A 12,276-nucleotide genomic window follows, 5' to 3' on the forward strand; every position below is an offset into this window, starting at 1 on the left:
TTGTTTCATGTAGCTATTGTATATGTTGCGTGGTGGGCCGGTAAGTTGTCTGAGGGTTCTATGAATGCGTGGATAGCAATGACAGCATATTGCATGTTTTCGGTGATTTGTGGCACCGAGGATCGGAGGTGCTGCGGTGTGTCGGGAGGAATGTGCTGCTGCTGCTGCTCCTGTAATCCCAAACTGGGCTTGTTTGTTCCTGGTCTCCAGGGTTATCACTCTCACCCTTGACAGCCAATACTGCAAAATCAGAAGGATTCCTGCCGTTAGTGGCTTTGCTACTTCAGGAGAGAGAGCCTGACTTGACAAAGCTAAGTGGCTTTATTTTAAGCCCTTGTTTGTACAAGCTCTCTTAGCAATGGGAATGCTAAAATTCTACATTCACGGTTACTCTGTTGATTTACTGAGCCTTTCACTTGGCTCTTACCTAGTCAAATGACTATAGTTAAGAGGCAGGAAACCTAGTTACAGGTCTCTAATTATGTAATATGTGGGTTGTCTGAGAATGGGCTTTAAAGTTTTTTGCCTGGTGTGCAACGCCTGTTTTTTTCTTTGTTTCTATGACATGTTAAGCACTGGCCCAGGGAAGATGTGATTGGAGCTTTGGGAGAAGACAGTAAAAAAATATGAACCATGTTTGAGTAAACTTGAAATCATTCGCAAAGCAGTGACTTTGGACAAACCCAAGAGCCTTCCTCTTCCCTCACGGCTGTACTTGGGATGAATTTCCTCGAGCTCTGGGGTGTTAGCAGGCTGAAAATATGTTGTACCAAACAGCTGACCGGTAGGGGACTGTGCTACTGTATTTAGCCACTAAGAAGCCCAGTGACTTAAATCTTTTAAGAAAGGAGCATCATATGCATTACTAATTGATCCAGACTGTGGAGTCTGGATTAGAGCTTGAACGTTGGTCTGGATCTGTCAGGTGGATTTCTTCCTGTAATAGCCTACGTGTTTGCCTTCACAGCGCTAAGAATAAAATTGAGTGACAGAACAGAAACTCTGTGGATGTCTGCAGGTACCAGTAAGCTGTAGGAAAGTTCGCTTAGGTCAATAGCTGGCTACTTGGTGCTTACCATAATTGAGCCTATTCTCCTCCTCGTATGTTTGATGCTTTAAGTAAACCAAAGCTGCAAAATCACGGCATAAAGAAGAAGCAGCATAGCTTAGAAAACAGTGCAGAAAGCTACTTTACATAGATGCAAATAGTCTTTTGTTTGGGCAGTGAAGAATCATGTGAAGTGGTCCTCAGACGAAATGCTGCCTAATCTGTTTATTGCCTAAGGAAACTCCAGAAGCATGTTAAGAATGGTAGCACTGGGTCAGGTAAAGAAATGTTCACCTGCCTCTGTATTGTCTAAGGGCTGCAGATACAAACAGAGTAATTTCTCAAAGTATCCCCTCCTGCTTCTGGAACTGTGTCCACTCTTTCACAGCCGTTGGTGGACCCATCTTCAGTGAATTTTAACAATTGCTTTTTTTGGAAACCAGTTACACTTGAACACTTTGCCGTAGTTTCCTCAGTCTGTGCTAGCAGAAGGTACTTCATTTTGTTGTACACAAGTTGCTGGAACAGAGTAAAGCTAAGGTGGCTCAAGTAATGACCTGGCTAATTTTGTCTTTACACTCGACTAGTTTCAAGACATCTGCCTGGGTGTGCTAAAGTGGCACCACCAGGTAGGCAGCCGCTTTGCCTCTGTGCAAACTGTGGCCTATCTGCCCTGATAGCCTCCTAAACCTCAGTGGGACCCGTCAGCACGTCTGACTTGACGTTCTGTTGTGCTGGACGGTGTACAAACATCAGAAGTATGTCATGATCTTAATTTGTCGCTGTGGGACTGCTGGCATGAGTACGCGTGACTCTTGCTCAATTGAACCTTTTGTTCAGGGGCATGGCTGTGTGGGTTTGCAGACAGCTACAGTAAATCCAAAACCCAGGGACTGTCGTCTTGGTGGTCTGGACGTCCTCGGTCTGGCCGTGCTCCCAGGAGCTTCCGAGAAGCTGTGCTGCCACTTGTAGCCTTCCTTCATCTCGTAAACGTCCAGTGACTGCTGAAGTTAGAAAAAAGTTGAAGCCTTCAGGAAAAGGGGATTTCCAGACCTCTGGAGAAAGCTGCTCTGGCCCTGCTAATGTCAGGTCCCTTTCTTCGCAAAGAAAGAGGGAGAAGGGAAGTATAGATGATACTTCATTATTTGTACTTGCGGATATGCTTCCTCCCTTTTCTAAGCCCTATTTACCTGTAAGATTATCCTAAGTGACTGACTGGATAACCTTTGCTGAAGGAACCAGCATGAGAGAAGCAGCAGTAAGACGAGTAGCAACATGCTGGTCAGCCTAATAATGCTGTCTCGTACTGATAAATACTCTTCTCAGCTAAACTGCAGGTGGGAACAGTAGCACTTGGAGCTGAAGAAGTGATTAAAGAGCACGTTGCAGACAGCAGAGCTGCCATAGTATATGGCTGTCTGATTCTCTGATTGAAATGCTAGATTTAATGTTTTCTTTGATGACTGAAATGCTTATCATGCTAGCAAAAACAGCAGCAAACATTGTATGTCATAGTTGAGGGAGTGGAACTTGAAAGGCTTGGTTATAGATTGAAAAAATAAATCCAGATTGTCCTGGTTACTGATACGTAGAGATAACGCTGCCTATGAGTGGACTTTGGCTCTTAATGCGATACAAGCATGTCGTGTTTTGCATCCTGCAATGTACGTTTGCAAAAGGACACTGAAATCTAACCTGTAACGATGGTGTGTTTGGCTATATGAAATGCTAATGCTTTAAAGGACTCTGTAAAAAATAGATCCTGCTTCAGATCCTTCTAGCACTCTTTCTAGTCACTCAATTAAATCATCCTTGGTCGCAGATGCTGACTGATGGAGAAAATAGCACATGCAAACAAGTCAGCGAGGGCTAATGCTCAGCTAGCTTCTAAAAATACAATAGCTGGATGGTACAGTAAGTTAAGTAACGTGCTTTAATTTCATATTGAGAGCGTTTATTGGAAGAGGAGGGAGAGCTGGGGATTAAAACCTGGAGCAAATGCATGACTTACCGGGAGCCCGGTTTCAGCAGCGGCGGGGGGATGCTGATGGACCAAAGCAGGTGCCCACCTTGCTGAGGGCCCCGACCCCACGCGGGAGCCTGACAGCGAGGCTGCTGGCACCGAGCAATTCTATAGCTTTTTGGTTTTTTTTTCTTCCCCCTTTCTTCTTTTAACCCTGTTCCAGTGTCTGTCTGATCTCTGCTGCAGCTGGCCGAGTGCCACTGTTTGTCTGTGCACAACGGACACAAACAGCTTCTGGAGGGTCATGTGAAACTACCCTGAGCTCTTTAAATCGCACCGCCCTTACCTTTTCTCCTCTGCTGCCAGCATTGCTTTAACAGGTGTGTCTTTGTTTATGCACGTCTGCCGCTTTACTTTCGCACCTGGGTTGTGCTGGCCCTCTGTGCCCAGAGGAAACCTTTGGTTCCACGCTTTGCTCGAGCTGCAGGAGAAGCCTGTGGACCTTCTGGGTAGGGGGTTGCAGCTAACAAAACAGGCAGGAGCATCAGCTTTGTACAGGCAGCATCTGCAGTCGTTAGGCGTTGAAACCTCTGCTTCTGAAAACTTCGATATATCTTACCATGACTTTGGCGTAAGCTTTGTGAACAAGGCCTGTGGTTCTCAGCATCTTCTGGTAGACCTGTAAGGTGATTCCAGAGAGGGTGCATCCTATTCCTGTAAATTCTTGGTAATTGCTAGTTAAACGAGATTTTTTTTAATTGAAGAGTTATGGGCATGCAGCCCAGCTGTAAGCCTAAAATAAGGTCTTCTCAGTTGTGTGTTACTGCTGTGGGAAACCCAAAGGTAAAAAGATGCCTCTCAGCGCCATCTCACCTCTGTTACTACATAGTACTGCATGAATCCTGCCTTCCAGTAGGGACTTTTTTGTGTTGGCACGACTGAAAACACATTTAGGTGTGTAACGAATAGCTTTTAATTGGTTTTCTTGTTCCACCCTTCATTTCTGTTGGGATGCCCTGTTGCTCTTCCCAGCCAAGATGTGATATGCAACTGCATCCAATGCATTGGACATCCAGACTTGTTCCGGGGAAGTGGAACTAATACTGCTAAATGGCATCTGTGGGGTTTTAGCTACCTGGTAAAAATACGTGATGTCGAATTGCATGGAGGGAAACGCACAAGGAAAAGCTCTGTGCTAGGAGAAGGGATGTTCTGCTGTGTTCTCCCTGCCTACGATGTTCACCTCTCGGCCTTTGTACTGCCAGCAATCAGCTTCAGCTTTAAGTTTTGACTGGAACTTTTCCTAGATAAGCATCTCCTCCCCCCTGTTGTCCTTGGAGCCTTTGAAAGAATTACGCTAAACTTTCTGGGGAACAGACTCCTGATTTTGTATGTGCTTTCTGCTGTTGCCTTCTCGTGCTGCAAGTCCCATATGTCCTGCCTGAAATGTAAAACTGAGATGCTGTGGGCCAGCTCAGTGCTGGCTGTGTGGTGTTCCAGAGAAAATGAGATATATCCAGTGAAAACGACTAGCAAGGGATTTGACAGAGACAGGAGCTCATGAGTTGTTTGTTCCTAATATGTGTTCATTAGCGCCAGTGAAGGAGCTAACAAATATTATCTGATTTTTTTTAATTTTTTTTTAATTCCTAAGAAGCAACTACAAAAACTTGTGAGATTAGCTAGATGTGGCTCATGAAACAACAGCCAGTAGTGTGAAAATCAGTGGCAAGGATGTGAGGAGCTATAAGGGGAGGTAGCCAATAGAGAAACTGAGTGGTCCCACTTGTATCTGGCATAGATAGGTGGATGCCGTATGTATCTTATCATATATTGTTTACTTATAAAAACCTCCCTTAGTCATACTGCTGTTGGCAGTTCTTGTCTTATAAATGCCTGTGAGCTCCTGAATTGGTCCCTGATGGTGAAGGCACTCAACAGCGGCGCTCGAGTACTTGAATGCAAAGCTCAAGTATCTGCTGTTTGAGGCAGTCTCTCTGAAGGAGAGATAATATCATTTATTTCACATCCTGCATAACTATATACAGTTCTTATCCCCAAACAATACATCTATTATGCTTTTGAGCATTAGCTTATATTCTGTAAACTGGAAATGTTGGGCTGAGAGCTCACAATTGCACATAGTTGAATTGCCACTCATTGTGTGCATGTTATTGCTCCACTGTAATTACAATGTCATTTGCCATGAAGGCGATTCCTATGTTTTGACATAAATGTGGATCATACCATTGTGTATTTATCCCACACTTTGGGCACAGCAAGATCATGTATACAGTCACATATATCACCACAGCAGTTTATGGTTGGTGATACATCAGTGCAGTCAACTTTATGCACTTGCTTCTATTTTTCCATACCACCCTTAACTGGTGTATGCAAAGGTATGCCAACTTTGTAAAACAGTGTACCTACTCAGAATTTCCTTCTGTTACTTCTAAAATGCAACATGACTTATCTTGCTTTTCTCATTTTTTGTTTATATTTCAATTTTCCTGCTTTCTCCTAGTAGTCGTCTTTGGCAAGGTCTGTGAGAAACCATGATATTTTAGACTTAGCCAAATTCAGTCTGTGTTAGAACGTCTTGAAACCTGATCTTGTGAGAGTTCTAGTATGAAAAAAAACAAAACAAAACAAAAAAAAAAACAGGTTGGCATCCACAGCCATGGATGTTTATCTAAACTGAACTTCTGATTCCTCTTGAGGTTTAGTAGTTCACTACTGAATCTGTTTCAGTCCAGTTAATTAGTTACAAACCCCTGAGCCACAGACTCAGAATTAAACAGAACAAAGCCCCAAGCCTCCGCATAGTTTGATGCAAGAAGAAACTTTTGTTAAACTAGGAAGTGCATATACATCATGATTTCCCAGTTTGAAATGCAAACTGGTGTACAGATGAGCCAACGGCATAGTCATTGATTCTGGATTCATGCCACATGTGTTAATGCGACAGTCTAGTGTCCCCTTATAATCCCCCCTCCCTTCTCTGACACTGGTTTCTCCTTTCAGAGGTGTGGAAGGGATTGGTTTTTGTATCCGTGGTTTGGCTCTGTAACGTAGCTTACACAGAGTACAGAATGCCTGTTTTTTATAAGATTTTTCTGCTCTTCTGTTTTTAGGACAATGTAGATCAGGCTTCGGCTCATGGTCGGCGGGATCTGGTGGAACCGGGTTTCCAAGAACCATCTAACCGCATCTCCCTGAATCACCAAGGTAAGGAACAGTAGGTGGGAATCCAGGCTCCTCATTTCTTGTGCCATTTCTCCTTCTCACTAAAAAGAAAAAAGTTCTCGATGGTTGGGGGAGGAGAGCTGAAGAAATCGTTTTTTGTCACAACTGTTCTTTGAGCTACAGATGAAGATGACTGAGAACGTGTGTGATGCATCTCAAGCCTTGTAAACCAAACTGGGGTAGCTAGCCTGGGTGGCAGGGAACTGCTCCTGGTTTTAGGAGGGAGGAGCAGGGAAGCACTGAAATTGAATTCAATGTTTGTAATGTTAAAGTTGCCTTTAGAAAAATCTTTGACAGCCATAAGGAAGCATTCAAGGTTCTGGCTCAACTTCTGCAGTAGCAGAAAAGAAAAGTATGTTTATTTGCTTGGGATGACAGAAATTCATCTCATCCAGGGAAAGAAAGTCCTGAGCTACACGCTGTAATGCTGGTGCAATAGTCTAGGTTCTGTAATTCAACAGGGCTGTATATAAAAAGTTAAAATAAATCTTAAAAGTCTTTCTTTGCCAGTTTCTGTCTGTTCAGATAACTAAAAAAAGACAGTTACTATTATAGCAGAGACTTTTTAGCTCAGCTTTATTTTTTTGGCTTTGAAATAATTAATAATAGAAAGTGCCATCTTAACCAGTGAGCCCCCTTACCCTCAGGCTTTCTGATGGCTTAATTTGGAACCAAGTCCTTGAAGGTCATCTTCAAATGTTGTTTCTTCAGTGCAACAGCTAATAGTACTGCAGTCAGCACAAGGCTAATTAAACAAAAAAGATCATGAACATACTAGTTAAAATATTTGCCAAATATGACATGCTTAACTTTTCTTTTAAAAATCTGTCGTCTTTCATTTGTCAAGGGCAGCAAGACTGAAATTCATGAATTGTAGATCCTCAAGACTATTTATGTTTCACAAACAAGTCCCAAAATGTAATGAGGATTGTTTTTTAATTTAGTCCCCTGTCCGTGCCCCAAGTCTTCCATTTTTTTAAAGCTTTCCTTTCAATTGAAAATAGAAGGTAACAGGTTGCCATCTTATCCAATCTAACACTTCTAGTAGCACAAGGCAGTGTGTTGTTGGCATGCTTGCATGCATACAGCACAGAGTTTATAAATTCTGTTTTTCTTTTGTATTAGAATGGTACTGTTACATTAATTTCACCTATCTTGGGATGTGCAAATCCTGGAGCAAATCCATATAGGTGGCTTCTGAAGCTATTTGTAAATATCCCCATTTATTCAAGGTATTTTTTGGGGAAACGCATCCTATGTCGGCTAAGTTCACACGTATCAATACGTGTGGCTGCTGCTTGTGAAGTCTGAACATTTATTGAAGAGACAGTTAATACTGCATTTTGATGGCAAAATGCCAGCTTCGCAGCCTGGCATTTTCCTACTTCCTTTCCAGATCCTTCATTTCCTCTATACTGTAGCACTGCAGGATCCACACAGTGTCACCTGATGTGTGGCTCTGCCTCAGCCACTTTGTATGGGCCAGTCTGTACGCAAACTGGCCCAAATGAATTTATGAAACAGCTATCTTTAAAGAGAACACTTTGCATAGCGGGTGCTGGTAGTTTAACGCCTATTTGTAAAGCAAGACCCAGTTAACATTTTTCCCAATACTTTCTGAAGTAAAGATCAATTTTGCACCCACAAATTGAGACTTTTTTTTCTATGTCAGCTGACTAACAACAATCAAATCCAGTATTTCTAAAATTGTCCTGATTTTGTTGCTGAAGTAGGTGTTTAGCACATTATTAATCATGCCTACCCCCGTGACCATGAAACGCTGTTATGCAAGTGGCGTGGATTAAGAACTGAAACCTGAGTGCCCAGTGGTGGCCTCTGATGTGGTGCTGGGCTGTAGCACTTCTGCCTTTTTGCAGTGTTGGAGGGAAGCAACGTGCCTTGCAGGCATGATACCTGCTGCTTCAGTGTTTTTTTGGGAAGTGGCTGTAAGCGTGATGTTATGTCATGTCTTGTGTGTTTGTTCTGTCCAAGTGTGAGCCTCTACGCTCTTGCACAGCATACGAAATAGACGTTCCTGTCCAATAACTTGAAAGTACAAGTGTTTTAAGAGCTGCCACATATTCCAGTAACTGATTAATGAATAGTACATAGGAAAATAAAACATGAAGAGCTTCAGAGGGAGTTGTGACGTGGTCTGAACTAGCTCTGATGCGCTCATATTAGTCATACAATAAATAGGAAGACTAGCTTATTAACATGAAGTGGGTTTTTAAGTTCTGTGGCAGATGTTTGCTTTGTTTTTTTATCTTTACATTAAACTGTGTGTGTTATCCGTTACTTTCTGTTAAAACTTTGCTGCCATTGACTTAAATGAAAAACTTGAAGGGTAAACCTGTATCCGGAAGTAACTTGCAGGACCACTGATGGCATTTAATAAATTAATCTGTTTGGTGGTATGTCTTGATGATGCTAATGATAAAGGTATCTGCAACAGGCTATGTCAAATTTTGCTTTGAGTTATATACAACATTACTTGCTGACGTACCTTACAGCGACTAGCAGATCTAAAGCTTTTATTCCTGTGTTTGCAGGACTTTTAAGGAAAAATAATAGGCAATACTGAATATGAGCAGAAATTGTAGAAGGATTAGAATTGGCTAAAACACTTCATGCGTTAGATGCTCTCTGCATTTTTCCTTTTAGTGTGCTCTGCCTTAAATGCTGGAGCTGAACTCTGAGCAGCCGTACTTGCTATGTTATTTTATGTATACACTTCCAATTCATACCTGACCACGTTGCTCAGTGAGCGTGGCAGATTTGCCAGTTTCTGTTGAACATTAACTTATAGCCCTTTGCTTTTCACTGGGAGAGCTTTGGTACAAGCACTTGCAATTCTGAACCAGACCCTGCTTTCCACGGCCTATAAAAATGGTGATTAGCTTCCTCCTCCTAGGCATCTGAATCCCTTCAACACAAGCTGGAAAAAGAGCATTCAAGTGGAGACTGAGATATCCCTGCCAACTGTCCCCGCGTGAATAAGCTCTTTCTTGTGAAGGGTATTTCAAGTACACGTTTCCTGCTGAATCACTCTTTTTACACAAGCAGATGCTTTATAACTGTTCAGCTTTTAATTTTAAAAGAATATCTTGTAAAGATTGGGGAGCAGAGAATACTTTTTGTACAGTGAGGAGTCTGTAAAATAGGCACGTTTCATATGAAACGGGTGTAAAAAGTTGAGTGCAGATGGAACAGTTCAATAACTGCTTATGTGTAAGTATGCTGATAAACCTGTTTACTTTAACAATAAGTATTTTTATATCTAAGCCGTAACTTAGTATTCACTTTTCAATGGTTCTGCTAGTTGGGCAAATTTCTTAAAGGTACTAAACGCAGAGAGCAGGAACGAGGATTTCTTACCTCTATGCCACAAAAGCTACTTCATAAGTTCAATGCAATAGGAAAGAGTGAGCTTCCTCCAGCTGAACAATACTAATATCCACTGATATCCACTAATATCCACAGATACGCCTCAGCTACCTGTTGAAAGTTATAGAAAGTTAACAATATCCAGCCAGGATTTGGCATTTAATAAACAGCAAGTCAAGTATCTAAACTCTGTGGCATTTCCTGAAGAGTTAAGGAAGGAGTTTAAGAAACAAAACAATTATTTACCATCTTTAAAAACACTAAGAGGAAGTGAAAGCATGCTTAGGACGGGACAGGTATTGTTATTTTTCTAACTTTTTTCCCCTTCAGGAGCGGAATGTGGAGATGAAGGAAACTGTAGCCTCCTCGGCCATGTCTCACTTTGCAAAACATTTAGGACTCAGAGATGTTTAATATTTTGCAATGACAGGTTCTCAGTAGCGTGTAGCCTAGAGTGTTTGTACACCCTCCGGTAGCAAGGGGCAGAGCTGGGAAGCATAGTCGTGGTTTTAGTCAAAACACTTGCATTCACACAGAAATGCCAGTTGAGGCCTTTGGTAGAGGTGATGGGCTCCAGCACTCATTCTCCCTGCCCCATCCCAAAGGATGCTACTGGTTCTCCTCTCTCCCCAAGCACCTTGGCAGTGCAGCCTCCGTTCCTCTTGGTTGAGCGCCCCGCTGTGTGGTGCCACCAAAGTTAACCTTGAATGTGTCTCGCTAGCAAGACAAGGCTGTCCTGTGGATTTACCTGCGCTGCCTAGGAGCAGCCTTGCCATATGAAGTATGATAGCAAAATACATGATGCTACGGAAAACTGTAAGCCCAACTGAATTTGTTTAGTCCCAGACGCCAGGAGGGTTTGACCTGCCAGCCATGCCACGGCTGTTTCTCGTCTTGCTCTGTACTTCTGGGTTTTTCTTTGTTGAGGCGTGTTTCGGAGCTCATTTTTCTGTTTGTTTTTCTAGCAAGCAGCAAATAGTGCCAACTGCAGTCCTAGCCGTGAAGTTTATGGGCAGTACCTTTTGTTGGTACTCGATGTGTACTTTTTGAGGTTGTGTAGCTGCTTCTTAGTCAGGATTTTGAAGCCAGGCGTAAATAAGATGCATTCTGTCACCTTGACTTTGTGTATGTTTGTACTTGTGGGATGATTGTTGGTGTCTATACAAGTGTGTTTTGCCATGGGTCTGTGATGAAAGATTTATTTTCCTTTTATTAATGCATTCACGTGCGGCCCTCCTCTTCTGAGGCGCTCTTGGCTCATGTTGGACTTGATGCTTTTTGTCGCAGCAGTTTGCAGACAGAGCCGAGCTGAATATTGTGGTACCTCTGGCTTCATAGCCAGGCGGCTTTGGCAGCAGAAAGAAAAAAGTGATACAAGTTGTTTTAGCCCACAGCTGGGCTTTGTCAGCTTGGTCGTGGTAGGAAATCTTCCCTGCACAGTGAGACAATGAGGATGCCGTGGTTACAAATCAGTCGTCATTAGGTTTCTGTGGCGTTCCTGCTCATATGTACAGACGATGTGTTCCCACCAAACCTGGAGGGATCCAGAGCAGCTGCCAACTTGCATCGCACTGCAGCCTATTCTTGAGGTAGATGCTCTCCTGTATCTTGCTGGCTATTAACTGATACGTTAACTTTTATAGAGATGATAAAAGTCAGCAACAGTGGAAACTACCATTCTAACATGCTGACTGGGTCCAAAAAACACAAGCCCATGTAAATACTTATGGACTTTTGAGTGAGTATGGACTTAGATGAGGTATTATGATGCTTAATTAAGATTTAGCCTGGAGAAATAATCTTCTGTAGCCCTCTTTCTCCACCATTGCTATTATTACCTGCTTTTAATATCTTGTCTTTTGTATCTGCCTCGGGATAGGCACGTGAGGTTCAGGCGATTTTGTTATTCATTCGGTAGCTGAGGAGGAGCGTGTTTAGCCAGTGCTACTGCTGATGTGTTTCAGTTGTGGGATCCCACTGGGATGAGTCAGTTATTTGGTGTATCAGAACTAACCCATGTTTTTGCAGAATCCAGCTGGTACTGAATTGAAAATGCAGAGTGAAAAACAGATAGTCTTGTTTGTATTGCAGAGACAATACCAAAAGCTGCCAGACATTCATGAATTCTCATGCTTTGTATAAACGTTGTTGTCATTGTCCAGCCTTAGAAAAAAACCCCACCATTAGTGCCAAAAAGATTTACACTGACTACCCCTACGCAAAGAGCTGAGCCCCCGCTTCCTGCCTAGCTCATTACAGTACCTTTGTCTTGTTTCGGAGAAGGCTTCCATTGTACTTGGTGATGAATCTTGTTAGCACAGTTACTAGGAGGGCACCCATAATAGCTGTGTAGAAGTTTAACTTCTCTCATTATATTAGTTCTCAAACCCTTGGGCTGACAGAACTCTGAAAAAAAAAATAAAAGAGAGATGGAAAGATAAGGCAAAGTGGGTTGGTGTTTAGAACAGATAATTTCAGAGATTTGCAGCAAGCTACAGGGAGCCAAAACAGACCAACTGATTGAGTCGAGCAGGAAGACTCTGTATGTAACAAGGCTGCTAATGAAGATCCAGTGAAATGAGAAGAGACAGACCAAAAGTAGTTTAAAATGCTGCATGTTCAGAAAAAT

General features: G+C 42.5%; 1 protein-coding gene across 7 annotated transcripts in view; it reads left to right on the top strand.

Annotated features, from left to right (window-relative positions):
• Nucleotides 1–12,276, top strand: part of GRB10 (growth factor receptor bound protein 10) — a 152,252-nt gene that overhangs the window by 57,315 nt on the left and 82,661 nt on the right. For 5 of the 7 annotated variants that reach the window (XR_008464672.1, XM_054189893.1, XM_054189894.1 and 2 more), the window contains one exon: nt 6,149–6,242. Coding sequence is in view for 3 of the 7 variants with exons in the window: in XM_054189893.1 (XP_054045868.1) it covers nt 6,149–6,242 (94 nt within the window). In the remaining 4 variants the exon portion in view is untranslated. Of the gene's footprint in view, nt 1–3; nt 6,041–6,148; nt 6,243–12,276 lie in introns of those variants that run through there. The other 2 variants (XM_054189896.1, XM_054189898.1) reach the window with 2 other exon arrangements.

This window comes from Rissa tridactyla, chromosome 2 (assembly GCF_028500815.1).
Source record: "Rissa tridactyla isolate bRisTri1 chromosome 2, bRisTri1.patW.cur.20221130, whole genome shotgun sequence".
Taxonomy (NCBI): domain Eukaryota; kingdom Metazoa; phylum Chordata; class Aves; order Charadriiformes; family Laridae; genus Rissa; species Rissa tridactyla.